Raw genomic sequence first — 27470 nt, forward strand, 5'->3', positions numbered from 1 at the left:
CGTTCCAGGATCCGTGTAAGGCAGTTGGCTGTATTTAAATGGAGAGAGAGAGAGAGAGAGAGAGAGAGAGAGAGAGAGAGAGAGATCCTGATGAACCGCAACCTCGCTATTTCATTGTTAAACCTGCCCTCACCATCCAACGGAATTGTTGAAATTGTGGTGGATCGCGAGGGAAGGTTCCATTTCCGCATTTCGCTCTCTCAGCTTGACATCGCATGGTGGGCTGTGTATTAGTAAATTCAGTATTGTTCTTAACAATCGATTCTTATTATTCCTACAGTCCATCATATCATTCCTATTACAGTCAAGCTTATATCATTTCCGCTTATTTTTGTTAGGTTGCAAAAGTGTTATTTTGTGAATTGGTGTGCACGAGGCGTACTCTAAATATTGTTACTGAAGGATAATGACAGATCCTGTAATTTTATACTAGACTGGTGCCTCTCCTCTCTCCGTAGTAGTTAAGTTAATTTGCTCAAATTATTGTATTTGATTCCTATGTAATTGGAATTCAGTGTGCAGAAAAAATGATTATTTCTTATTTTATGATTCTCTTCTAGGGAGGGCCAGACTTCCCAAGAAGAATGGCATCGACTGTATGGAAAATGCTCTGGAAACGAAATATATCATATTGTGCTGGGAGACAGCAGGTTTTTTGGAGAGTATGAAGGGAAGAGCTTCACGTATGCCAGCTTCCATTCCCACAGAAAGTAAGTTACGATCAGTGAGGCATAGAATACCATATGTTGGTTATGCCAAGTACAAGGTGGAAGAAAGCTTATAATTGTTGTTCACTATATAAAAGGGACAGGTTCTCCAGCTGATAGTTTTCAAAAAAAATTCCAGTTGTCAAAAAGGGCAGATACCATCAGCACCAACACTTACTTTATCCACAACTGTGTGTCTGGTTATGTATTCCAATGCTAAATTTCGTTTAGAGTTCCAAGCATCATATTTGTCTAGTGCAGTATCCGAAAATAATTAATTTATATACTAATTGTCAAGTAAAATTCCACATTCTCTGTTACTTAGATCAAAGATAAAACAATTATTCGTAAGACTATGACTGAAGCAACATTAGTTACGTACTGGTAGGCGTTACGTAGACACTGTACCACACTGAAGATCAATCTATTACTGTAACCAATATTTCAGGAGGTAATTGAAGAGTTTCTCACTCTAGTCCCATATGTCACACACATCTCTAACACATTCAAGTCATTTTATGTAGCCTGCTCAAAGAATAAAGCCAGTGTACTGATTAGAAATGTTTATGGATCCATGGAGAAGAAATAAAAACGTTGAGGTTCGCCGATGACATTGTAATTCTGTCAGAGACAGCAAAGGACTTGGAAGAGCAGTTGAACACAATGAATAGCGCCTTGAAAGGGGGATATAAGATGAACATCAAGAAAAGCAAAACGAGGATAATGGAATGTAGTCGAGTTAACTCGGGTGATGCTGAGGGAATTAGATTAGGAAATGAGACACTTAAAGTACAGTAGTAAAGGAGTTTTGCTGTTTGGGAAGCAAAATAACTGATGGTGGTCGAAGTAGAGAGGATATAAAATGTTGACTGGCAATGGCAAGGAAAGCGTTTCTGAAGAAGAGAAATTTGTGAACATCGAGTTTGGATTTAAGTGTCAGGAAGTCGTTTCTGAAAGTATGTGTATGGAGTGTAGCCATGTATGGAAATGAACTGTGGACGACAAATAGCTTGGACAAGAAGAGAATAGAAGCTTTCGAAATGTGGTGCTACAGAAGAATGCTGAAGATTAGATGGGTAGATCACATAACTAATGTGGAGGTATTGAATAGAATTGGGGAGAAGAGGAGTTTGTGGCACAACGTGACTAGAAGAAGGCATCGATAGGTAGGACATGTTCTGAGGCATCAAGGGATCACGAATTTAGTATTGGAGGGCAGTGTGGAGGGTAAAAATCGTAGAGGGAGATCAAGAGATGAATACACCAAGCAGATTCAGAAGGATGTAGGCTGCAGTAGGTACTGGGAGATGAAGCAGCTTGCACAGGATAGAGTAGCACGGAGAGCTGCATCAAAACAGTCTCAGGACTGAAGACCACAACAACAACAACATGGCTTACGTTTTTGACCATCGGTGCTTAATGTACTTTACCGCTGTAGGAAACCAAAGCTCAGTTAAGGACAGAAATTCTTATGATACGGTCAGAGAAAAATCTGCTCGTCAAGTGGGCCACAGGGGGGAGATCATAGAAAGGCTTTTTTGTATGTTTCCATCTGCTACAATTAGGCGAGTAGATTTTGATGTTTGTATTACTGTGTTAGAAATATTTGCAGCTCATCAGTGACCAACATAGAAAGAAGTGTTGGAAGAAATACCCAGACAAGTTGATCATTGCTCAGTATGTACACTCCTGGAAATGGAAAAAAGAACACATTGACACCGGTGTGTCAGACCCACCATACTTGCTCCGGACACTGCGAGAGGGCTGTACAAGCAATGATCACACGCACGGCACAGCGGACACACCAGGAACCGCGGTGTTGGCCGTCGAATGGCGCTAGCTGCGCAGCATTTGTGCACCGCCGCCGTCAGTGTCAGCCAGTTTGCCGTGGCATACGGAGCTCCATCGCAGTCTTTAACACTGGTAGCATGCCGCGACAGCGTAGACGTGAACCGTATGTGCAGTTGACGGACTTTGAGCGAGGGCGTATAGTGGGCATGCGGGAGGCCGAGTGGACGTACCGCCGAATTGCTCAACACGTGGGGCGTGAGGTCTCCACAGTACATCGATGTTGTCGCCAGTGGTCGGCGGAAGGTGCACGTGCCCGTCGACCTGGGACCGGACCGCAGCGACGCATGGATGCACGCCAAGACCGTAGGATCCTACGCAGTGCCGTAGGGGACCGCACCGCCACTTCCCAGCAAATTAGGGACACTGTTGCTCCTGGGGTATCGGCGAGGACCATTCGCAACCGTCTCCATGAAGCTGGGCTACGGTCCCGCACACTGTTAGGCCGTCTTCCGCTCACGCCCCAACATCGTGCAGCCCGCCTCCAGTGGTGTCGCGACAGGCGTGAATGGAGGGACGAATGGAGACGTGTCGTCTTCAGCGATGAGAGTCGCTTCTGCCTTGGTGCCAATGATGGTCGTATGCGTGTTTGGCGCCGTGCAGGTGAGCGCCACAATCAGGACTGCATACGACCGAGGCACACAGGGCCAACACCCGGCATCATGGTGTGGGGAGCGATCTCCTACACAGGCCGTACACCACTGGTGATCGTCGAGGGGACACTGAATAGTGCACGGTACATCCAAACCGTCATCGAACCCATCGTTCTACCATTCCTAGACCGGCAAGGGAACTTGCTGTTCCAACAGGACAATGCACGTCCGCATGTATCCCGTGCCACCCAACGTGCTCTAGAAGGTGTAAGTCAACTACCCTGGCCAGCAAGATCTCCGGATCTGTCCCCCATTGAGCATGTTTGGGACTGGATGAAGCGTCGTCTCACGTGGTCTTCACGTCCAGCACGAATGCTGGTCCAACTGAGGCGCCAGGTGGAAATGGCATGGCAAGCCGTTCCACAGGACTACATCCAGCATCTCTACGATCGTCTCCATGGGAGAATAGCAGCCTGCATTGCTGCGAAAGGTGGATATACACTGTACTAGTGCCGACATTGTGCATGCTCTGTTGCCTGTGTCTATGTGCCTGTGGTTCTGTCAGTGTGATCATGTGATGTATCTGACCCCAGGAATGTGTCAATAAAGTTTCCCCTTCCTGGGACAATGAATTCACGGTGTTCTTATTTCAATTTCCCGGAGTGTATATGAGGTCTTCATATTAACATCTGAAGTGTAGTCAGCAAATGCCCAAGTGCTTTTAATTTTCATGCATGATATTGGTGTTGGAATTATCATGCTTACAGATGTCACCTCACAAAGCATGAACTGTACAGAAGTGAATCAGATTTGCCAGAGGAAATCCAGATACCTTTATAACATAAAAAGTTTATGTGTTTGGATAAAGTTCAGATAATGCAACTTCACAGTCATTAAACCCAGCTTTCCAGGTTGTAAAGTGCTCTTCACTATGTTGTAAATTAATCACTATCCAGTTGTATGTAAATTATTGTGTATTCCTCGCATCTAAAAAGATGTGAAATTTGTATGAACTTACATTTTTGGTGCTTTATTTTAACCAACTTCCCACATATTCTAGTGTGACAAAATAGACAATTAAACTAACACACATACACACACACACACACACACGCACACACACACACACACACACACACACACACACACACACACACACACACACACACACACACTTGTTTCACAAATGAAATAGTGGAAATCAATGGCAGTCTTTTTTATATATTTAACACAACTGGCCAGTTTGTCTAGTAGAAAAACTGTCCAGTTAGTATCTGCTGGATGTATAAAACCAATAAAGCTTTGTATGGTGTGCAGTATAGAACAATGGTTATTTTTCTGTGCTGTTGGGTGCCGAAATTGGGGAGCTGTGGCATCAAGGTTTCATAATATTGTATATGATAATTATTTGCATGACCTATTAGCCGTCACTGTAAAGGAGATGCGTGGGTCACACCAGTGGAATGCTTAATACATTGACCAGAACAGTTAGGCTAAGTAAACATCATTCAAGATTAAACCAATGCCCAGAAATTCATGGTTTTTTGCATTGTGATTTCTCAGAGTTAAAGAGTGGTTCAGGTAATGGTGATGGGGTGGGTGTTCCACAGTTTGTTTACAAAACTCAACAAGAACTCCACATCGTGCTGGGTTAACTTTCATTGCAGATTGTACATCAGTAGCGTGATGAGTGTGAGATATGTACATGATTAAATAAATGTCAGTGTGTGGTTATTATTTCAGGTACAGTATGGGTCCATTTGATAAGCATCATCATAGTAACCCACTGAAAGTGGTTTAGGATAAGGTAGCCACAAACTGGTCCCCCTGTAACAATCCATCAATCTGGGTATGTGCCATCCAGATGGTGCTGCACATTTGCATTAAAATAAACTGAAGCTCCAATGTTTTGCAGCCACATTATCTGGCAAGTACTTAGTTGTACCTTATTAAATTGGATAGGAAGAACATATGTCAGAAAAATGAGGTAAACTGACTCTTTTAGTCTGGTTGACGCTTGATACAGCCTATAATATAATAAAATAATGGAATAGATGATAATAAAATGTTAAAATGCGTGGCTTTTTAAAATGTATTGAATTAATGAGATTAATTTTTCGGCATGAATGACAAGCACAATAAGCTGAGCTATGCCTGGAAATAAGTTCGTATTAATTCATATTATTTTGCAGGGCGAAGTAGTTTCTTTCTCCGCTGTAGATTTGTGCTTACCATTCTTTATAATGCTACGTTTGGTCGCCTTGTTCATCTTTGAAGTCTTGACCGTGTTCCCATTAAGCTTATCGGATCTCCGTAATTTTCCAAAGTACACAGGTGGGCTTCAGTTTTTGTAATTATGGTACTATTTGAAATAACAACTCACACGACCTTTCTGTTAATAAAACAATACTGTATTTTTCTAAACGATGCACATATGAAATACATACTCCTCACTTATTCATAGCGACCCCAAAATGGCGGTCTATAATTACTCGCTAAAAATGGCGTGCTCCTCACTCGTTCACTAGCTGAGCGCGAATCCTTCCTTCCTCCTACTGGTACCAGAAAAAATCCTCTGTTTTTTAACAGCTGAAAGTCAAAAAATACATGACGGTAGGCATAGGCTCTATGATGTGCTACCGCTTCATCTTCTCTTTGCCTTTAAAGAAGACGAAAACATAGAGGAAATGCAAAAGGTTTATCACAAGCCCAACGACCTGATCAAAAATTATCCCAGTCCACATGTTCACACTGAACGTGTATTGATTACAACTAACGGCTTATATACACAGTTTTTAGTGTGCCCAAATATGAGTGTTCTCTTAGTTCAGAATTCTAACTCACTGGTAAATAGCATCAAAGTCAGCAGTTGTGTACAGAGTGGTGTAAAAACACTGCTCAAATTGTACTTGTACATCTCTACATTTGTGGGCTGGACTTTCTACGAATTGTATGGTTGCTACTTTCATTCACAGACATCTTTGCACGTTAGTGTCACATGTACCCAACGATTGTGTCACTAGCAGTGTGTTAGTGCGGATCTAGGGGCGGGGCAAACAGAGGTTTCTGCCCCGAGTGGCTATTTCAGTGGGCGCCAAACTCACATTCTTGAAGAAAATAAAAAAAAGAAAATAAAACATTGTTTCACAAAGCATCTAGCATCGAGCGCACTTTAGTCTATCAATTTTTCATATGATTTTGAACCCATCCTAGTTGGTTTCTGAACATTTTCGAACACATTCTAAGTTGAATTAGAAACCAATGATATGTTGATTTTTGAATGCGTGCGTAGTGTATGTGATGTCTCTGACACGGGAATCCCCGTCGCATCTAGAAATAAAAGACTTTCCTGCAGACAAAAGGAGACGGGGCTATACGAGGTGAGCTGAATAAATCCGAACGGGGAACACCAAGCGCTGTTTCTGTATGTGGTTGATTGAGTTTGCGAATGATCGGCGTTATTATAAATCCATAGATTCAGACTAACAAAGTGTAAAAAAATTACTAACGGGAATAACAGGTAAGAAAGATTACATATCTTCGCAGTGAGTCCAAGAAAATGAAATTTCGACAGAAATGTTTTGCCAGGACTCTACACTACTATGGGCCAGTTGTACAGTTCCCAGTTAGCAGCCGCTTAGTTTCTATTCTTGGAAAACGCTTTGTACGAACACCTAATAATGCCCAACCGGAGAACAGACATGGGATAACTGAACCGGTGAGGGCTAGTGAAGTTACTGGAGCATAAGCTTCGACAATGACAAGAACAGTTACAGAATTATTGATGAGACGATTGTTTTCTAGAACGATGGAGGAGAAGAAACGGGAACATCACACAAATTATATGGAAGAATATGACGATTCCTAATACATACAAAAATTTTGTTCTACTGCATTTCGATCTCATGCTTGACAAACTGGAACGTTTGAGTGAAATTTGAAATTATTTACCAACAAAAAACTTTTGTTTATAGTAGGCGTATTAGGCATATGATATTGGTACTTTGTGAATTACATTCTGCCGTGTTATTTATGTAAATGAGGTACATAAAAATTACTATTTGTGCCAAAAATGTCTAGCTTATTTGGCGTATGTTAAAACAGCGGCAGTATTATAAAGGCCTATTTCGTTTTATCTAGCATACAGTGACAAAATAGATGTACCAAATCGAGAAACCACGCCAGTCTTGAGCACTATTCATATTAACAATGTTTTCAGTATTAGACAACGACTTTTTGATTTTTCATACGCAGACAAACGTTTGACGAACTTTGATAAGGTAATAGATTGTTTCGCAGAAAGGAGACACAAGCTGTAGCACGATGAGAGAGAAAAAGTGTTGGGACCTAAGGATTGAAGAAATGTGTACTGTCTTGCTTGGCTCTTCTCTTAACTGGGTTTGTTTCCCATATTTAATTGTTTGTCACGCAAAAGAGAAAGTTATTAGCTAATAGGCAATAAAGAGTGCAAAGTTTTTGAAGAGCTCTTATTCTCCTGGTCACAAATAATCCTACTTAGTATTAATATTGTGAGATGTTTTTTTATTTAAATTATTTTTTTTAAAGGTCGTTAGGATGTCAAACTGGCCGACTGGGAGCAGGTGAGGCACCAGACTGATGATTTCCATTACAAAATATGTATGTTTGAATTCCACAGAGCGAAATACAGTGACATGCTGATAGAAGAAAGCTGTGTGAAGAGTCTCGACACTGCACTTTGTCACACTTAAGACCAAATAACATGTGTTGCATTTCCTCGAACATACATGTTTTACATATCAAACTCTTCATAAAGATGTGCGCTACAAAATGAACATATTTTCATAATTTTGAAAAATCGAGTTTTTTTTCCAATTTTTGACGTCCTATCTGAAACGCTCAATGGCGGTGGGTGGGTTGGGGGGGGGGGGGGGCACAACCAAGTTTTAGCCCTGTTCCGAAGAAGTATCGTAGATACGGGGCAGCCTGCGAAGTGTGAATGCCCTTCATCTAATGCCAGACAAAAATCAGAAGAATTGATAGCAGAATACCTACCATAATGAGTAAATTTTTCAGTGCATATAATTGAAAGTCCAATATAGAATATCAACTATGAAACAGAAAGAGCGCTGTTTACCAAATAGAGGAAGTGTTAGGCAGCCACGGGGACATTTAACAGTAGACTAAGCTATCAATGTTCTTCCACAGACGTTGGAAAACAACCATACACAATCGTAATGCACAATTCCCACACATGAGGCCGCTGTAGTCTCTGGGAGCGTAGGCAGCCATGGGGACATTTAAAAGTAGACTAAGCTACCAAATAATGTTCTTCCTCAGATGTTGGAAAACCACCATACACAATCGTAATGCACAATTCCCACACATGAGGCCGCTGTAGTCTCTGAGAGCTGAGGCCTGAATTCAGATTAAATTTCTCAGTACTTTGTTGTGTTACTGTACGTCCAGGATAATATAACAAGCGCAGAAAACTTGCTTTTCTAAATAAAAACCCTCCAATTTTGGAAAAAATTAGGCCTAATGTGAAAAATATACTTTCTTGCAACTTTCCAGTCTCTCTCACAATTTTCTCAGTTGCTGTTGTCTACTAGCCAATTATGATGCTGAAAAAGGCTGTGAGAAGAATAAGGTATATGCTGAACTGCACTATGAGGCATAACCCATTAACCTACCTTAAGTTGATGGCTAGCAGGTCACATAGCTAACTGTGATTGCAAAAAAAAATCCTAATGTGTACTGATCCACCAATTATCAAACTTTGACGGTCCGCAGCATCCAAACAATGCACTTGCAGGCACAAGGTCCCTCTTGAAAAATAACCATTTTGATGTCTCGACCAAAAAAGTGAGAACTATTGTCAGTGCATTTTGGTGTATCTTGTAAGTTGCTTGGTCATTTTCAAATCCCTTTCTTGTGATTTTGAACCATGGTGCTTGATATAATTATAGGGTTACTTCATTCATGAGTGAGTGACTGTGTTTCATTAATCTCCCAAAAAAATTAAAAAATCACTTATAGAGACTTCAGGATATTTAAAATTGTTAAATAAATTATTATTATGACTTTATACTTAATATTGAAAGGGAGAAAGAAATGTGAGGTAAACTCCGTGGTATTTTTGACCTTCAGAAAGCATTCATCAACATAAGATAGAATAATGCATTCAAAGAGAAGAATGAGGATAGAATAATGCATTCAAAGAGAAGAATGGAAATAAAGACCAAATGTAAAAAAGAATGGTCAAATGTTTTGTGAAATCACTTGTCTAAAAGTAAGAAATAAAATGGATTAGAGTAACATTTGGATGCACCTTTGAATGAAGTTCCAAATCATGTTCTTTTTTGTTACTGGAAAAAATGGGTGAACGAGAACAGTGAGGCAACAACACTACCTGTAAGAGAGACATTACTTCTTGCATACATACATTCTGTCTCTAGATAATTGAAGGGATTCTCCAGTGAAACATTTTGAAACTGGAAAAATTGTTGACACTTCAGGCATTGGTGAGAGAAATATGTTAAAGCCACACAACTGCAGACTGCATGGTCAGCATATTTCGTCAAACAAATATCTTCAAGTGCTCTTTAAAATTCCAATGTTATAAGTTAAACCTTGGACTTTAAATTCTCAATCAGCATCTGAATAGCTGTATGGTTTCAAGCACCATTCAAAGGCTCATCAAATGTTTTACTAATCTGTTTTATTTTTCCCTTTTAGACAAATGATTTCACATAGCATGTGATTACTTTTTTATTTTCTAGCTTTGTTCAGCATTAAATACAATATATTCAAATACTGATCAGCATTCTGTTATTATTATGAAAAGTTTACAGATTAATGGACAGCAGAGAAGTTTTAATTTATGCTATGATTTGATATTTACTTCTTTTTTTCAACGTGAAAGAAAGAAATCCACAACTTATAATGTGATGGGAAGTGGAAGTCTGGTAACTTCTACATCTCCTGAGATAGTTGACCTAGCTCGCTGTTGTCATTATCAAAGGGCAGTCTGATTGTTGCTGTAGTTAAGAGCTTCTGTTCAAAGATGCTGCTCAGCATCAAATGGTAAACAGCCTGTCACACACACATACTTTTCAACAACTTCTGGTGAGGCACAGCCCAGAATGCAAGAAAAAGACCCAGAGATTAAAATCTCAATATGACATAGATTTAATGAGTAACAAATCTTCGTTTTGCTCAAGTATTTCACACCAGAAGGCTGCAGGAGGAACAGTTGTTGTCTATAGTTGTGCAGCAACAGTGAGACATAGAGACATTTATGAAACCACTTTCCTAATGTCTTTTGTTCCTCAAATGTCATGAATTTAGTACTTGGTTCAAAGGAAGCCATTTTGACAGATAAATGTCGCATTACAAATTTTTAATTGTGAAAAATCAAGGTCTTTAAGAGGTGAACTTCTTGACACTTATTTACATAGGTAGTGGAACCGGTTCATGAAATATCTAAATTTTTCCTCAAATCATTAACTACATTTTTTAATTACCCTTATTTGTTTCAAGTAATTAATCGTTTTTTACAAAACTGCTCCTTGCACTGGTGAATGTGATACCTCATTTGTCCGTTTCCCACTCTTCGTTTGGCTACAAAAATTCAGACAAGAATCCATAGTATAATTTTCCATAAAGTCACTAATTAATTATCCTTGATCACCTGTATTACTCTGAGCAGTTAAATAAGATGTCTTGCTGTCAGTAATGTTGGACAGGGGTAACTGCTCTCATCCAGACTGTATAATGGTGATATATCAGCGCTAGTGTAGTTGTGTTGATAATTGCACTCAGTTTGATGGTGTACTTCACACTGATCTAGGAACGAAATACAAAACGCTATGATTGGTTCTAATCGTGTATGGAATTGATGCTGTTAAATTTATTTGTCAGGATGTGTGTTGCCACTACATGAAAACAAAGGCATTTTGCAGTCCAAAAGGCATGTTTTTATATGTTTGGTTTTCCAATACTGATGATCTGCAAATTTTTGTCATCTACCTAGAAGTTGGAAATTATACCAGAAGTTATGACTGTGCAAGTTGTTACTATAAATAATCAATGCACATTACCAAAAACAAAACAATTGGTCACTGTGGCTTTCAGCTTTGTAATCATTTATTTATTGAAACTTTCCGTTTAAATAACTTAAATTTCATTCTAGATGCAGATGTTGAAAATATTTCACCAAAGTTAAAATAATGAATAAATTAATTGGTTTGGGCCATAGGTATAATTTTTCTGTAAGTAACAATCAGTAATGCGAACAATATCTTTTAGAGTGGTAGTTGCATCAGTAATATTTGTAAGAACCTCATTTTTTTCTCTCTAATTAACAGATATGGAGTAGCACTTGTTGGTGTGCGACCAGCAGAATTACCTGAATTTTATGAGGATACAATATTACTTAATCCTGGCCCAAGACATATAATGAAGAAGAGTGACACATGTTACTACATGAGCATTTCAAAGGAAGAGAATTCTGCCTTTATTCTTGGGAACCAGCAGAATCAGCTGTGTGCAGAAAGTGGAACTACAGCAACAGATGACAAGGATCACAGTAAGGAGACTGGTGATGGGCATAACACTAAAACTGATGGTACCAAACTCCAACTCCAGATTCCAAACTCCATCCACGTCAGTGAGTGTTTGCATGGCTTTCTTCTTTTGCTTCATTTACAGCATAGACAACACATTGTGCAGTGAAAATGGAACTTCAGAAAGAACAGCATTCATGAAAAAAGAAAAATGAGCAGAAGTTCTGTCATTACACAAAAACAACAATTATCACTCAGTCACCACTTTTTTCCTCATTCCCCTCTTTGTAGTGAAGGTATTTTCTTCAGTCAGTGTTGTATTATACCAGCCTCTTTTAGCCACACAATTTTTTTATCTGTTGTATTGTTAATTAACATTTTCTCTTCAGTACCCATCATCCTCACCTGAGAGGATTGACAGAGGACTTCGAAAATATTTGAAGAGGTCAGCTGATTGCATACTATCATGAAACAGGGAGACTATGTCACCGATACAGTAAGCAAGTTGAGATGACAATGTGTAAAACGAAGGCATTTTTCTTTGCTGTGGAATTGTTTTACAAAATTTCAATCACAAACTTTCTCCTCCAAAGATGAAAATATTTTTGTGACACCAATCTACACAGGGAGAAATGATCATTTTAATAAAATAAGAAAAATCAGAATACGCACAGAAATACTTAGGTGTTCATTTTTCCCATGTGCTCTTCAAGAATGGAGCACCAGAGAAAGTCCGAAGGTGGTTCGATGAACCCTCTGTCAGGCACTTAAGTGGGAACTAGAGTTGCCATGTAGAAGTAAAATTTAGCTCTCTGGACAACAATACATTCAGTGACCTCAGATGTACTAGGTCTTAATCAAGTTACACTTTGCAAACTGAAAAACCTATCTTTAACCAATAATATCTCCCATCTTTACTGGCATTTCCAAAAGTTTTTGGGAAATTTTGCTGTGTAACAAATATCTCTGCGATCAAAGTTGAAGCTTCGTGAAAATTCTCTTTACCCTTATGTTATTGTGGATGTTATGGGAACTCAAAGGAAGAGTTTATTTTTGTGTTATGACAGAAATTCTTATCTCATGTTGCTTATGATAACTGAGCATTTCACATTTTGAGTGTTTCTGTGTGAGATGTTGGAAAGGAAAATGTTGACTATCCTGTAAATGAAGCTGGGTGTAGCTAACTGGTCATAACTTTTACTTCTTGGATTGTTGATGTCATAACCTATTTCATATTATATTTGTTGTTATATGGTCCATGTCTCATCTGTCATTTACTGTTTAATCTATTTGATGTCCTTTCATCTGTTGTGTTTTTGCTTCATACATACATGTGCACTTCTTAACTGCGCTGTGTTGATAGCAATTTGCTTTTTGTCATGTTGGTGTTTTTCATTCTAAGCATTATAGCACCTCATGTCAAATTTAGTATGTGGCCAATCTTCTTGTCTGTTATTTTTGTAATTTATATACAAGATTAGACAAAACTTTCCTCTTTCACTTTTTAATTGTGTGCTTGTACTACTACATAAGATGTCACAAAACCTTTAGAAAACATTGTGGCACACTAAATGTACACTCATGTACTGGATAAACACTTTGAATGACTAGATATAGGACATGTACATTCACAGTACATGTACATTAGTATGTTATGCAGATCACCAAACTCATCACGAATCAAAAATGTTTGGGATATGATGAAATTATGAGTGCAGTTCTGTGACCCATTGTTGACCACCACAGATGAACTTTTGAACCAGGTAAATGCAACATGGATGATTATACCACAGGGTACCATTTGCACCTCATTTGAGTAAATGCCTACCCCCATGAACCATGGACCTTGCCGTTGGTGGGGAAGCTTGCGTGCCTCAGCGATACAGATGGCCATACCGTAGGTGCAACCAAAACGGAGGGGTATCTGTTGAGAGGCCAGACAAACATATGGTTTTTGAAGAGGGGCAGCAGCCTTTTCAGTAGTTGCAGGGCCAACAGTCTGGATGATTGACTGATCTGGCCTTGCAACACTAACCAAAATGGCCTTGCTGAGCTGGTACTGCGAACGGCTGAAAGCAAGGGGAAACTACAGCCATAATTTTTCCCGAGGGCATGCAGCTTTACTGTATGGTTAAATGATGATGGCGTTCTCCTGGGTAAAATATTCTGGAGGTAAAATAGTCCCCCATTTGGATCTCCGGGCGGGGACTACTCATGAGAACGTCGTTGTAAGGAGAAAGAAAACTGACGTTCTACAGATCGGAGTGTGGAATGTCAGATCCCTTAATCGGGCAGGTAGGTTAGAAAATTTAAAAAGGGAAATGGATAGGTTGAAGTTAGATATAGTGGGAATTTGTGAAGTTCGGTGGCAGGACGAACAAGACTTTTGGTCAGGTGAATACAGGGTTATAAATACAAAATCAAATAGGGGTAATGCAGGAGTAGGTTTAATAACAAATAAAAAAATAGGAGTGTGGGTAAGCTACTACCAACAGCGTAGTGAACGAATTATTTTGGCCAAGATAGACATGAAGCCCATGCCTACTACAGTAGTACAAGTTTATATGCCAACTAGCTGTGCAGATGATGAAGAAATTGATGAAATGTATGATGAGATAAAAGAAATTATTCAGGTAGTGAAGGGAGACGAAAATTTAATAGTCATGGGTGACTGGAATTCGAGAGTAGGAAAAGGGAGAGAAGGAAACATAGTGGGTGAATATGGATTGGGGGAGAGAAATGAAAGAGGAAGCCGTCTGGTAGAATTTTGCACAGAGCATAACTTAATCATAGCTAACACTTGGTTCAAGAATCATAAAAGAAGGTTGTATACATGGAAGAATCCTGGAGATAGTAGAAGGTATCAGATATATTATATAATGGTAAGACAGAGATTTAGGAACAAGGTTTTAAATTGTAAGACATTTCCAGGGGCAGTTGTGGACTCTGACCACAATCTGTTGGTTATGAACTGTAGATTAAAACTGAAGAAACTGCAAAAAAGTGGGAATTTAAGGAGATGGGACCTGGATAAACTGACTAAACCAGAGGTTGTACAGAGTTTCAGGGAGAGCATAAGGGAACAATTGACAGGAATGGGGGAAAGAAATAAAGTAGAAGAAGAATGGATAGCTCTGAGGGATGACATAGTGAAGGCAGCAGAGGATCAAGTAGGTAAAAAGACGAGGGCTAGTAGAAATCCTTGGGTAACAGAAGAAATATTGAATTTAATTGCTGAAAGGAGAAAATATAAAAACGCAGTAAATGAAGCAGGCAAAAGGGAATACAAACGTCTCAAAAATGAGATTGACAGGAAGTGCAAAATGGCTAAGCAGGGATGGCTAGAGGACAAATGAAAGGATGTAGAGGCTTATCTCACTAGGGGTAAGATAGATACTGGCTACAGGAAAATTAAAGAGACCTTTGGAGAAAAGAGAGCCACTTGCATGAATATCAAGAGCTCAGATGGAAACCCGGTTCTAAGCAAAGAAGGGAAATCAGAAAGGTGGAAGGAGTATATAGAGGGTCTATACAAGGGCAGTGTACTTGAGCACAATATTATGGAAATGGAAGAGGATGTACATGAAGATGAAATGGGTAATACAATACTGCGTGAAGAGTTTGACAGAGCACTGAAAGACCTGAGTCGAAACAAGGCCCCGGGAGTAGACAACATTCCATTGGAACTACTGACGGCCTTGGGAGAGCCAGTCCTGACAAAACTCTACCATCTGGTGAGCAAGATGTATGAGACAGGCGAAATACCCTCAGACTTCAGGAAGAATATAATAATTCCAATCCCAAAGATAGCAGGTGTTGGCAGATGTGAAAATTACGGAACTATCAGTTTAATAAGTCACAGCTGTAAAATACTAACGCGAATTCTTTACAGACGAATGGAAAAACTGGTAGAAGCCGACCTCGGTGAAGATCAGTTTGGATTCCGCAGAAATGTTGGAACACGTGAGGCAATACTGACCCTACGACTTATCTTAGAAAATAGATTGAGGAAAGGCAAGCCTACATTTCTAGCATTTGTAGACTTAGAGAAACCTTTTGACAATGTTGACTGGAATACTCTCTTACAAATTCTAAAGGTGCCAGGGGTAAAATACAGGGAGCGAAAGGCTATTATCAATTTGTACAGAAACCAGATGGCAGTTATAAGAGTCCAGGGGCATGAAAGGGAAGCAGCGGTTGGGAAGGGAGTGAGACAGGGTTGTAGCCTGTCCCTGATGTTATTCAATCTGTATATTGAGCAAGCAGTGAAGGAAACAAAAGAAAAATTCGGAGTAGGTATTAAAGTCCATGGAGAAGAAATAACAACGTTGAGGTTCGCCGATCACATTGTAATTCTGTCAGAGATAGCAAAGGACTTGGAAGAGCAGTTGAACAGAATGGACAGTGTCTTGAAAGGAGGATATAAAATGAACATCAACAAAAGCAAAATGAGGATAATGGAATGTAGTCAAATTAAGTCGGGTAATGCTGAGGGAATTAGATTAGGAAATGAGACACTTAAAGTAGTAAAGGAGTTTTGCTATTTGGGGAGCAAAATAACTGATGATGGTCGAAGTAGAGAGGATATAAAATGCAGACTGGCAATGGCAAGGAAAGCGTTTCTGAAGAAGAGAAATTTATTAACATCGAGTATAGATTTAAGTGTATGGAGCGTAGCCATGCATGGAAGTGAAACATGGACGATAAATAGTTTGGACAAGAAGAGAATAGAAGCTTTTGAAATGTGGTGCTACAGAAGAATGCTGAAGATTAGATGGGTAGATCACATAACTGATGAGGAGGTATTGAATAGAATTGGGGAGAAGAGGAGTTTGTGGCACAACTTGACAAGAAGAAGGGACCGGTTGGTAGGACATGTTCTGAGGCATCAAGGGATCACAAATTTAGCATTGGAGGGCAGGGCAGAGGGTAAAAATCGTAGAGGGAGACCAAGAGATGAATACACTAAGCAGGTTCAGAAAGATGTAGGTTGCAGTAAGTACTGAGAGATGAAGAAGCTTGCACAGGATAGAGTAGCATGGAGAGCTGCATGAAACCAATCTCAGGACTGAAGACAACAACAACAACAACAACATGAGTAAATGCATCACACATGGAACAAGTTATCAGGGCCAAGGACGGACCTTGTACCGATTAGGCAAAAGGACACATGTTGAACTAAGATGACTGAAATGCTACTCATTTATTCATATGACTTGTTACATTGTCTGGTATGTCTAAACACAGTGATGCACTTGAACTGACCAAATGAGTTTTTCTCGAACATTTAAGGAAAGCATTAGACTGAGAAATCAACAGTATTTTGCCTCTAATGACCTTCAAAGCCATGAACTACATTGGTGTACTGCTTCAACATTGTGATGTGCTTGAAATGCATCACCTTGAGGGTACAGGGTGTAACCAGCTACACATTGTGTCACATTCTGGAGCAAATGATGCCTGTCGTCTGGGCTCTGAGGTCATTTTTGTATCAATCCTGCGACTGGCAGAGAAGCTTGAGAAGACCAGCCGTACATGTGGAGTTTCAACAGAGCTCAGATCATGGCCCTCTGGTTCTGACTCGAATGGAAGGACTGAACCAGAGACTTCAAAAGTTCTGTGACAAGCTGTCGACTTCTGGACTTGCACCACAGGGTTGATAACCATAGTGTCCCCCTAAATTGGTCAGGTGTGCACTAGAGGCTGCTACCCTGGTAGCTGACTGTGTGTGTGGTGCACACGAGGGTTTTTTAGATTAGGGAATTCTCCATCCAATCCAGACAACGATAACTGTAGGACACCCGGAAGTATCAGTGTAAGATCGAAAGAAATGCCTCCCTAATGGTAAACTGCAAAAGCATTTGTAACAAAGTACCAGAATTTGAAGTGCTCATGAAAAAGCAATGAAGCTCACATAATACTAGGTACAGAAAGTTCGTTGATACCTGTAATTGATAGCGGTGAGATTTTTGGGAAAATTAATTAAAGGATAGGCAAATGGGGTGTGAGATAGAAATTCAAGCTGCATGTGAGTTTGTTTGGACAAAACACAGTATCAGGGGTGATCATAAAACAATAATTGGATCCTTCTGTTGCCCACCAGACTCATCTCCTGATGTAACCGAAAACTTTACATAAAAACCCTCATTCACTTGTATGTAGTTTCCCCAATTATACTGTAATCGCTGGCGGAGACTTAAATCATGCAACAGTTAATTGGGAAAACTACAGGGTTGTTATTGATGGGTGTATAAGGTGTCCTGTGAAACTTTCGTAAATACCTTCTCTGAAAACTACTTTGAACAGATAGTTAGGAAGCCCATTCATGAAGGAAATATGTTGGACCTAATGGTAACAAATAGACCTGATATCTTTGAAGATGTCTGCATCAAAACTGGTATCAGTGACCATGATGCAGTTGTAGCAATAATGATTACCAAAGTACAAAGAACAACTAAAACTATCAGAAAGGAATATATGGTCAGTAAACTAGTTAAAGAATTGGCACTGTTAATATAAGATTGTGTGAGGCACTTTTAGCATTTGTTAAAACTGAGGTCTACATGGAGCATTCGTACTAACAAAAGAATAAAAATAAAATAAAATAATCTCGGGATTGTATTTTGTGCTATCACATTAAAATATTGCAGCAGTGTATCTTTACTGTAGTGAAATTGAATTAAAAGAAACCTTGTACTAAAGGAAAGTATTTCCCTTTTCTGTTAACGTAATAATCTTCATCTTGCCGAGAAGCGGCCTATATATGAACTTAATGGAATGTGCTTAGTTTTTACTTTCATACAACATAAAACAGCATATTCACTTTCTTATCCTTAATAATTATGGTGCAAGTCTTTTAATGGGTCCGTTGATGACGGAACGCAATGAAATTTTTCCTACATAAGATGTCTGCCAAGAATGGTGGATTGTTCGACCATTCTTGTCATTTATCCAGTGTACTGAAAACCTTACAAATGATATTCTTATTTCTGCATGAAGGTCACTAGACATATGAAGGAAAAAATACACAATCGGCATAAATTATCATATATTATTTAAAATTTACAACTTACATTGTGTAATGGCCACCATAGCGTGTGTTAGCTTCAAGACTAGAAGAGAGAGAGAGTAATAATGCTGGTCTTCTTCGTTTCTTTTGTCAGCAAGTAAAATAATAATTAATACAGAGATCCTATACAGTTATCTTATAGAATCTGTTTGTACCATTATTATTTCATTTTATTATTAATTACCATTAAGAGAGCTAATTGCACACTCATTTTCAGAGTTTTTTACTATTTTCATTTTACTTTGCTATGTGTCTGACTTTTCGTCACAGGTTTTAATATTTTGTACAGTATATCGGTAAAATGCCTTCAGTGACTACCGTAACAGATTATTGTCAAATGATATTTCACAAAATCCAAAGAAATTCTGATCATATATAAAGGCTGATAGTGGCTCCAAAGTTAGTGTCACTTCCCTAGTGAATGAAACAGGAACTGAAATTCAGGGTTCAAAGCAAAAGCTGAAATGCTGTACACCATTTTCAAATGTTCGTTTACAAAGGAAAACCCAGGAGAATTGCCCCAATTTAATGCCCATACCACTGAAAAGACAAATGAAATTAGCATTAGTGTCAGGGGTGTTGGGAAACAGCTGAAATCGTTGAAACTAAGCAAAGCTCCGCCTCCTGATGGAATCCCTGTCAGATTCTGTACTGAATTTGCAGTTGCACCCATCTACAAGAAGGATAGCAGAAGTGATCCACAAAACTACCACCCAATATCCTTGACATGGATCTGTTGTAGAATCTTAGAAAATATTCTTAGCTCAACCATAATGAGGTATCCTGAACAGAATTTCCTCCTCACTGCCAACTAGCATGGATTTTGGAAACATCGATCTTGTGAAACCCAACTCACCCTTTTCTCACATGACGTACTGAAAGCTTTTTATTAAAGCAGCCGGGTAGATCCAGTTTATCTTGACTTCCGAGAAGCATTTGACTCAGTACCGCACCTATGCATACTGTCAAAAGTATGTTCATAAGGGGTACCAGCTAAAATTTGTGATTGGATTAAGGAATTTTGTTACGGAGGACACAGCATGTTATCTTGGATGGAGAGTCATTCATGTAGAAGTAACTCAGGTGTGCCCAGGAAAGTGTGTTGGGACCCTTGCTGTTCATGTTGTATATTAATGACCTTGCAGACAATACTAATAATAAAATCAGCCTTTTTGAAGATGATGCAATTATCTGTGATGAAATACATCTGAGAGAAGCTGCATAAATATTCAATAATGAGAATAACCAATTTTTGACAATATAATGTAATTGGATAGATAAAAAATCTAGTCATCAAGCAGACACAGAATACACACATAAAAGTAAGTTATAATTAGGCAAGCTTTTGGGGACAGTGGCTCCTTCTTCTGGCAGAAGGGTTGGAGGCGAAGGAATAGGGGTGAAGGTAAAGGACTGGACAGGTCAAGGAAAAGGAGTAGATCTCAGAAAAGTCACCCAGAACTGCAGGTCAGGGAGGACCAACTGGATGAAATGACAAGGAAAGACTGATTTTGGGGACTGTACCCAATGAAAATTGAAATCCAGAGAGCTTAAAGGTGGAAGACAGGGTAATATGCTAGACAGAGATTACTGTTAAAACATCATGCACAAGTTAATAAGAGTGAAAATCTAAGTGCATTGTGCATAACAGAGGTGGGAGGGGGAAGGCAAAAATTTTCAGGTACAAAAATGAAAGAGGTAGAAAACTAAAACATAGTTAAGGCAGGAGTAGATACTGAGCTGGAAGATATTAATGTAAATTAAGGCGAGGTGGGTGCCGAGAACCAAGGACATGTATGTAGTGCTAGTTCCCACCCGCGGAGTTTGAGAAACTCGTTCAGAAGTGTTTAAATGTGTGTGAATTTCTAAGGGATCAAGCTGCTAAGGTCATCGGTTCCCAGACTTACATACTACTTAAACTAACTTACTCTAAAGACTGCACACACACCCATGCCCAAGGGAGGACTCAAACCTCCAGTGGGAGGGGCCAGGAAACTAGTGTCTGGGGGAAGAATACAGATTGCATGTTTGGTGAAACAGGCACTGAGGTCACAATTGTCATGTTGTAGAGCATTCTCTGCAACAGGATATTGTGTGTTGCCAGTATACACCATCTGCCTATGCCCATTCATACTAATTGATAATTTGGTGGTAGTCAAGCCAATGCAAAAGGCTGAACAGTGCTTAAGTAACAGCTAGTATATGACATGTGTCATTTCACAGGTGGCTCTCCCTTTGATAGTATATGTTTTGCCAGTTACAGGGCAGTATAGGTGGTGGTAGGAGGATACATAGGGAATACCCCAAAATGAGATGTATTCTGTCTGAGATTTTGTCCACCACATCTAGAACAGCTTTTCATCGCCCTCCCAATCTTCGCAATATTGTTGTCAGACCCTATGCTCCTGCACCCATCTCCCTAGCCTATGCCTCCTAGCCCTATGGTTTGCCCTATGCACCCTCCTACCACAACTTATAACAGCCCTGTAACTGGCAAAACATATACTATCAAAGGGAGAGTTGCCAGTGAAACGACACATGTCATATACCAGCTGTTATGTCTGCCCCCAGTAGCTGAGTGGTCAGTGTGACAAAATGTCAATCCTGAGAGCCCAGGTTCGATTCCCAGCTGGGTCAAAGATTTTCTCCGCTCAGGGACTGGGTGTTGTGTTGTCCTAATCACCATCATTTCATCCCACGATGCACAAGTCCCCGAAGTGGCGTCAATTCTAAAGACTTGCACCCAGCGAACGGTCTACCCGATGGGAGGCCCTAGTCACATGACATTTACATTTTTTGCTAGGTGTTATGTAAACACTGTTTGGCCTTTTACATCAGCATGACTACCACCAAATTATTAGTTAGGTTGAATGGGTATAGACAGAGGTTGTATACTGGCAACATACAATATCCTGTTGCAGAGCATGTTCTACAATGTGACACTTGTGGCCTCGGGGCCTTTTTTACCATATGCACCATCTTGAATCTTCCCCCAGACACCAATTACTCTGGAATCTGCAGATGGGAACTAGTGCTACAGCATGTCTTTGGTTCTTGCCACCCACCTGGCCTTAATGTACATCAATTCCATCCATAACTAGTGCTACAGCATGTCTTTGGTTCTCGCCACACACCAGGCCTTAATGTACATCAGTTTCATCAATCTCAGTAACTATTCCTTTCTTCAGCTGTTTTAGTTTTCTAAAGCTTTAATTTTGTACCTGTCTATTTTTCGTCATCCCCTTCCCACCTCTGCTCTGTAAATGCACTGAGATTTTCACTCTTATTAACCTGCACACGATATTTTAACAGTAATCTCTGTCTCGCATATTACCCTGTCTTCCACCTTTAAGATCTCAGGGTTTCAAATCTTATCCAGTGCAGTTCCCCAACAATCAGTCTTTTTTTCTTATTCTGTCCAGTAAGTCTCCCCTGACCTGTGCTTCTGGGTGACTTTTCCCTAGATCTACTCTTTTTCTTAGACCTCTCCAGTCCTTTTCCTTCATCCCTCTTCCTTTCGCTTCAACCCTCTTCCTTTCCCTTCAACCCTTCTACCAAAGAAGGGGCCACAAACTCCAAAAGCTTGCCTGTGTATGACTTTCTTTTATGTGTGTGATCTCCCATCATTTGGTGAGTAGATTTTTTATCCATCCAGTTACATTACAAGTTCAGTCAGATCTTGATAATATTTCAACACGGGACAGAGATTGGCAACTTTCTCTAAATGTTCAAAAATGTAAAATTTTGCACTTCACAAAATGAAGAAATGTAATATCCTATGACTGTAATATCAATGAATCACTGTTTGAATCAGCCCTCATACAAATACCTGTGTGTAACACTCTGCAGGGATATGAAATGGAATGGTCACATAGGTTCATTCTTGGGTAAAGCAGGTGTTGGACTTCAGTTTATTGGTAGAATACAGTGGAAGTGCAATCATTTTACAAAAGAGATTGTGACCCATCCTAGAATATTGCTTATGTATGTGGGACCCATACTATATGGGACCAACAGTGGGTACTGAACGTATACAGAGGAGGACAGTACAAATGGTCACAGGTTTGTTTAATCCATGGGAGAGTGTCACAGAGATACTGAAGGAACTGAACTGGAAGACTCCTGAAAACAAATGTAAACTATCCCAAGAAGGTCTATTAACTAAGTTTGAAGAACCTCCTTAAATGACTACTCTAGGGATACACTACCTATGTAATGTTCACATAGGGATTGTGGGGATAAGATTATAATAATTACTTCACGCACAGAGGTATTCAATCAATCATTCTTTCTGCACCCCATATGTGAATGAAATAGGAAGAAACCCTAATTACTGATACAATGGGACATACCCTCTGACATGCACCTCACGGTGGTTTGCAGATTATAGATGTAGACACAGATGTAGACAGAATCTTCAGAAGATGAAACATTAAGTATGGACAAAAAGGGGGATAGGTTGGATTCAGGTCTCAGAATGAGGAGGGACAAAGATCTTAGTTTTTACATCATTGGCCACTAATAATTTTAAGTCACAAATGCTTAACATGTTACTCTTCTCAAGTAGTGTGTTTCATTTATTGTCTGCCAGTTTGCTAGTCTATACCCAGTTTTAAATATGGTGTAATTTTTTTTCCTTTAGCAGGTTCTTAACATTTATTTATTTATTTTTTGTTTGTCGATTGCCTTCCACTGTTTTTAAAAACTGTGGAAATGACATCTGCTAACTCCTTAAGCAAATGTTCAACTTATTCTTTACTGTGCAAAAACCTGTTGTATACACATCATGGATTGTATACTCATCATGAGTATGGGAACATATCATATATATACAGACACAAGCAGACATATATGTGTGGATGGATGTGTGTGTGTGTGTGTGTGTGTGTGTGTGCGAGTGTATACCTGTCCTTTTTTCCCCCTAAGGTAAGTCTTTCCACTCCCGGGATTGGAATGACTCCTTACCCTCTCCCTTAAAACCCATATCCTTTCGCCTTTCCCTCTCCTTCCCCCTTTCCTGATGAACAACCGTGGGTTGCGGAAGCTTGAAATTTTGTGTGTGTGTGTTAGTGTGTTTTTTTATTGTGTCTATCTACCAGCGCTTTCCCATTTGGTGTGTATATATATATATATGTCTGCTTGTCTGCTTGTGTCTGTATATGTGTGGATGGATATGTGTGTGTGTGCGAGTGTATACCCGTCCTTTTTTCCCCCTAAGGTAAGTCTTTCTGCTCCCGGGATTGGAATGACTCCTTACCCTCTCCCTTAAAACCCACTTCCTTTCGTCTTTCCCTCTCCTTCCCTCTTTCCTGATGAGGCAACAGTTTGTTGCGAAAACTTGAATTTTGTGTGTATGTTTGTGGTTGTTTGTGTGTCTGTCGACCTGCCAGCACTTTCATTTGGTAAGTCAAATCATCTTTGTTTTTTTTATATATATATATATATATATATATATATATATATATATATATATATATATATATATATATATATATATATATATAACGGCCGGACATTTGCAACTTCCTTTCCTGCCACAATATTTTGGTGCAGAGTTCCTACAACATCTGAATTCTACACACAAACATATAAAATTTGCTATGGAGTTAGAGAAGGAGAGTTGTCTGCCATTTTTAGACATATTGGTGCAATGTAAGAACGATGGCACACTTGGTCATTTGGTATATACAAAGTCCACTCACACAGACCTTTACTCGCAAGCTGCTAAATATAAAGTGAAAGCAATCTTTCGCCATCCTGCAAAAATTTCGTCGCTGTTGGGATCTGTTAAAGATGACCTAGAGCTGCGCAAGGCAGGTGTTTACAAGATTTTGTGTGAATGCGGCAAATCTTACATAGGGCAAACAGTGCATACTGTGCAGGATCGCATTGTAGAACATCAGCAGCATACTCGCCTTCTTCAGCCTTGTAAGTCTGCCATCGCTGAACACTGTATTTCAATTGGTCATGCCATGAATTACAATGAGACAAAAATTGTGGCCCATAGTCTAACTTTTGGAGTTCTGTTAATAATGAATCCGTGGAAATATGGCTGTCTGACAATGAGTCTTATTAATCGTGACGGCGGTTACCAATTGAATTCGGCACGGAATCCAATTGTCAAAAAACTTCGTGTCCTCCGTAGCTAGTGTAGGTCTGTGATGGAACCACAGGAAGACAATCGAATTGATATCGACGCAGCGAGTTTTCACCATGGAGGGTGCACGGAGCAGTAGAATCGAACACACTCAAGTAGCACATGCGCAACGGCAAGTGAATCCACCATGCATGTGCGCGAGGGGTCTTAAATACCAGAGCTCAGGGAGTTTTCACCAGTGTCACCTGAAGATGGCCAGAAGTCTCTGCGCTGAATTATTGTGGCAGGAAGTTGCAAACATCCTGCAGTTTGCTCGAAATTTTGTGGAACAATATGTACGCCGGGAAAGTTTTAAATCTCACTATCTATATATATATATATGAATATAATAGAGGGAAACATTCCACGTGGGAAAAATATATCTAAAAAGAAAGATGATGAAACTTACCAAACAAAAGCGCTGGCAGGTCGATAGACACACAAACAAACACAAACATACACACAAAATTCTAGCTTTCGCAACCAATGGTTGCCTCGTCAGGAAAGAGGGAAGGAGAAGGAAAGACAAAAGGATATGGGTTTTAAGGGAGAGGGTAAGGAGTCATTCCAATCCCGGGAGCGGAAAGACTTACCTTAGGGGGAAAAAAGGACAGGTATACACTCGTACACACACACATATCCATCCACACATACACAGACACAAGCAGACATTTGTAAAGGCAAAGAGTTTGGGCAGAGATGTCAGTCGGGGTGGATGTACAGAGGCAAAGATGAAGTTGAAAGACAGGTGAGGTATGAGCGGCGGCAAATTGAAATTAGAAATTAGCGGAGATTGAGGCCTGGCGGATAGCGAGAAGAAAGGATATGCTGAAGGGCAAGTTCCCATCTCCGGAGTTCTGACAGGTTGGTGTTAGTGGGAAGTATCCAGATAACCCGGACGGTGTAACACTGTGCCAAGATGTGCTGGCCGTGCACCAAGGCATGTTTAGCCACAGGGTGATCCTCATTACCAACAAACACTGTCTGCCTGTGTCCATTCATGCGAATGGACAGTTTGTTGCTGGTCATTCCCACATAGAACGCTTCACAGTGTAGGCAGGTCAGTTGGTAAATCACGTGGGTGCTTTCACACGTGGCTCTGCCTTTGATCGTGTACACCTTCCGGGTTACAGGACTGGAATAGGTGGTGGTGGGAGGGTGCATGGGACAGGTTTTACACCGGGGGCGGTTACAGGGGTAGGAGCCAGAGGGTAGGGAAGGTGGTTTGGGGATTTCATAGGGATGAACTAAGAGGTTGCGAAGGTTAGGTGGACGGCGGAAAGACACTCTTGGTGGAGTGGGGAGGATTTCATGAAGGATGGATCTCATTTCAGGGCAGGATTTGAGGAAGTCGTATCCCTGCTGGAGAGCCACATTCAAAATCTGATCCAGTCCCGGAAAGTATCCTGTCACAAGTGGGGCACTTTTGGGGTTCTTCTGTGGAAGGTTCCGGGTTTGAGGAGATGAGGATGTGGCTCTGGTTATTTGCTTCTGTACCAGGTCGGGAGGGTAGTTACGGGATGCAAAAGCTGTTTTCAGGTTGTCGGTGTAATGGTTCAAGGATTCCGGACTGGAGCAGATTCGTTTGCCACGAAGACCTAGGCTGTAGGGAAGGGACCGTTTGATGTGGAATGGGTGGCAGCTGTCATAATGGAGGTACTGTTGCTTGTTGGTGGGTTTAATGTGGACGGACGTGTGAAGCTGGCCATTGGACAGGTGGAGGTCAACGTCAAGGAAAGTGGCATGGGATTTGGAGTAGGACCAGGTGAATCTGATGGAACCAAAGGAGTTAAGGTTGGAGAGGAAATTCTGGAGTTCTTCTTCACTGTGAGTCCAGATCACGAAAATGTCATCAATAAATCTGTACCAAACTTCGGGTTGGCAGGCCTGGGTAACCAGGAAGGCTTCCTCTAAGCGACCCATGAATAGGTTGGCATACGAGGGGGCCATCCTGGTACCCATGGCTGTTCCCTTTAATTGTTGGTATGTCTGGCCTCTACTTACAAAGTTTGCCAAGGCAATCCCATTCCAGATGTCCAGGCGGAGCTTCAAGGAATCCTCAGAACCTTAGGCCCCCTACAAAACCTTTCACCCGACTCCATCAACCTCCTGACCCCACCAACACCCCGCACCCCTACCTTCTACCTTCTTCCCAAAATTCACAAACCCAATCATCCCGGCCGTCCCATTGTAGCTGGTTACCAAGCCCCCACCGAACGCATCTCTGCCTACGTAGATCAACACCTTCAACCCATTACATGCAGTCTCCCATCCTTCATCAAAGACACCAACCACTTTCTCAAACGCCTGGAATCCCTACCCAGTCTGTTACCCCCGGAAACCATCCTTGTAACCATTGATGCCACTTCCTTATACACAAATATTCCGCATGTCCAGGGCCTCGCTGCAATGGAGCACTTCCTTTCACGCCGATCACCTGCCGCCCTACCTAAAACCTCTTTCCTCATTACCTTAGCCAGCTTCATCCTGACCCACAACTTCTTCACTTTTGAAGGCCAGACATACCAACAATTAAAGGGAACAGCCGTGGGTACCAGGATGGCCCCCTCG

General features: G+C 40.4%; 1 protein-coding gene across 1 annotated transcript in view; it reads left to right on the plus strand.

Moving 5' to 3' along the window:
• LOC124792676 (potassium channel subfamily T member 2) overlaps window positions 1-27470 on the plus strand; it is a 691963-nt gene that overhangs the window by 459881 nt on the left and 204612 nt on the right. The window contains exons 11-12 of the mRNA XM_047257958.1: window positions 561-710; window positions 11497-11798. Of these exons, the coding sequence (XP_047113914.1) occupies window positions 561-710; window positions 11497-11798 (452 nt within the window). The remainder of the gene's footprint in view (window positions 1-560; window positions 711-11496; window positions 11799-27470) is intronic.

This window comes from Schistocerca piceifrons, chromosome 1, assembly GCF_021461385.2.
Source record: "Schistocerca piceifrons isolate TAMUIC-IGC-003096 chromosome 1, iqSchPice1.1, whole genome shotgun sequence".
Lineage (NCBI taxonomy): Eukaryota > Metazoa > Arthropoda > Insecta > Orthoptera > Acrididae > Schistocerca > Schistocerca piceifrons.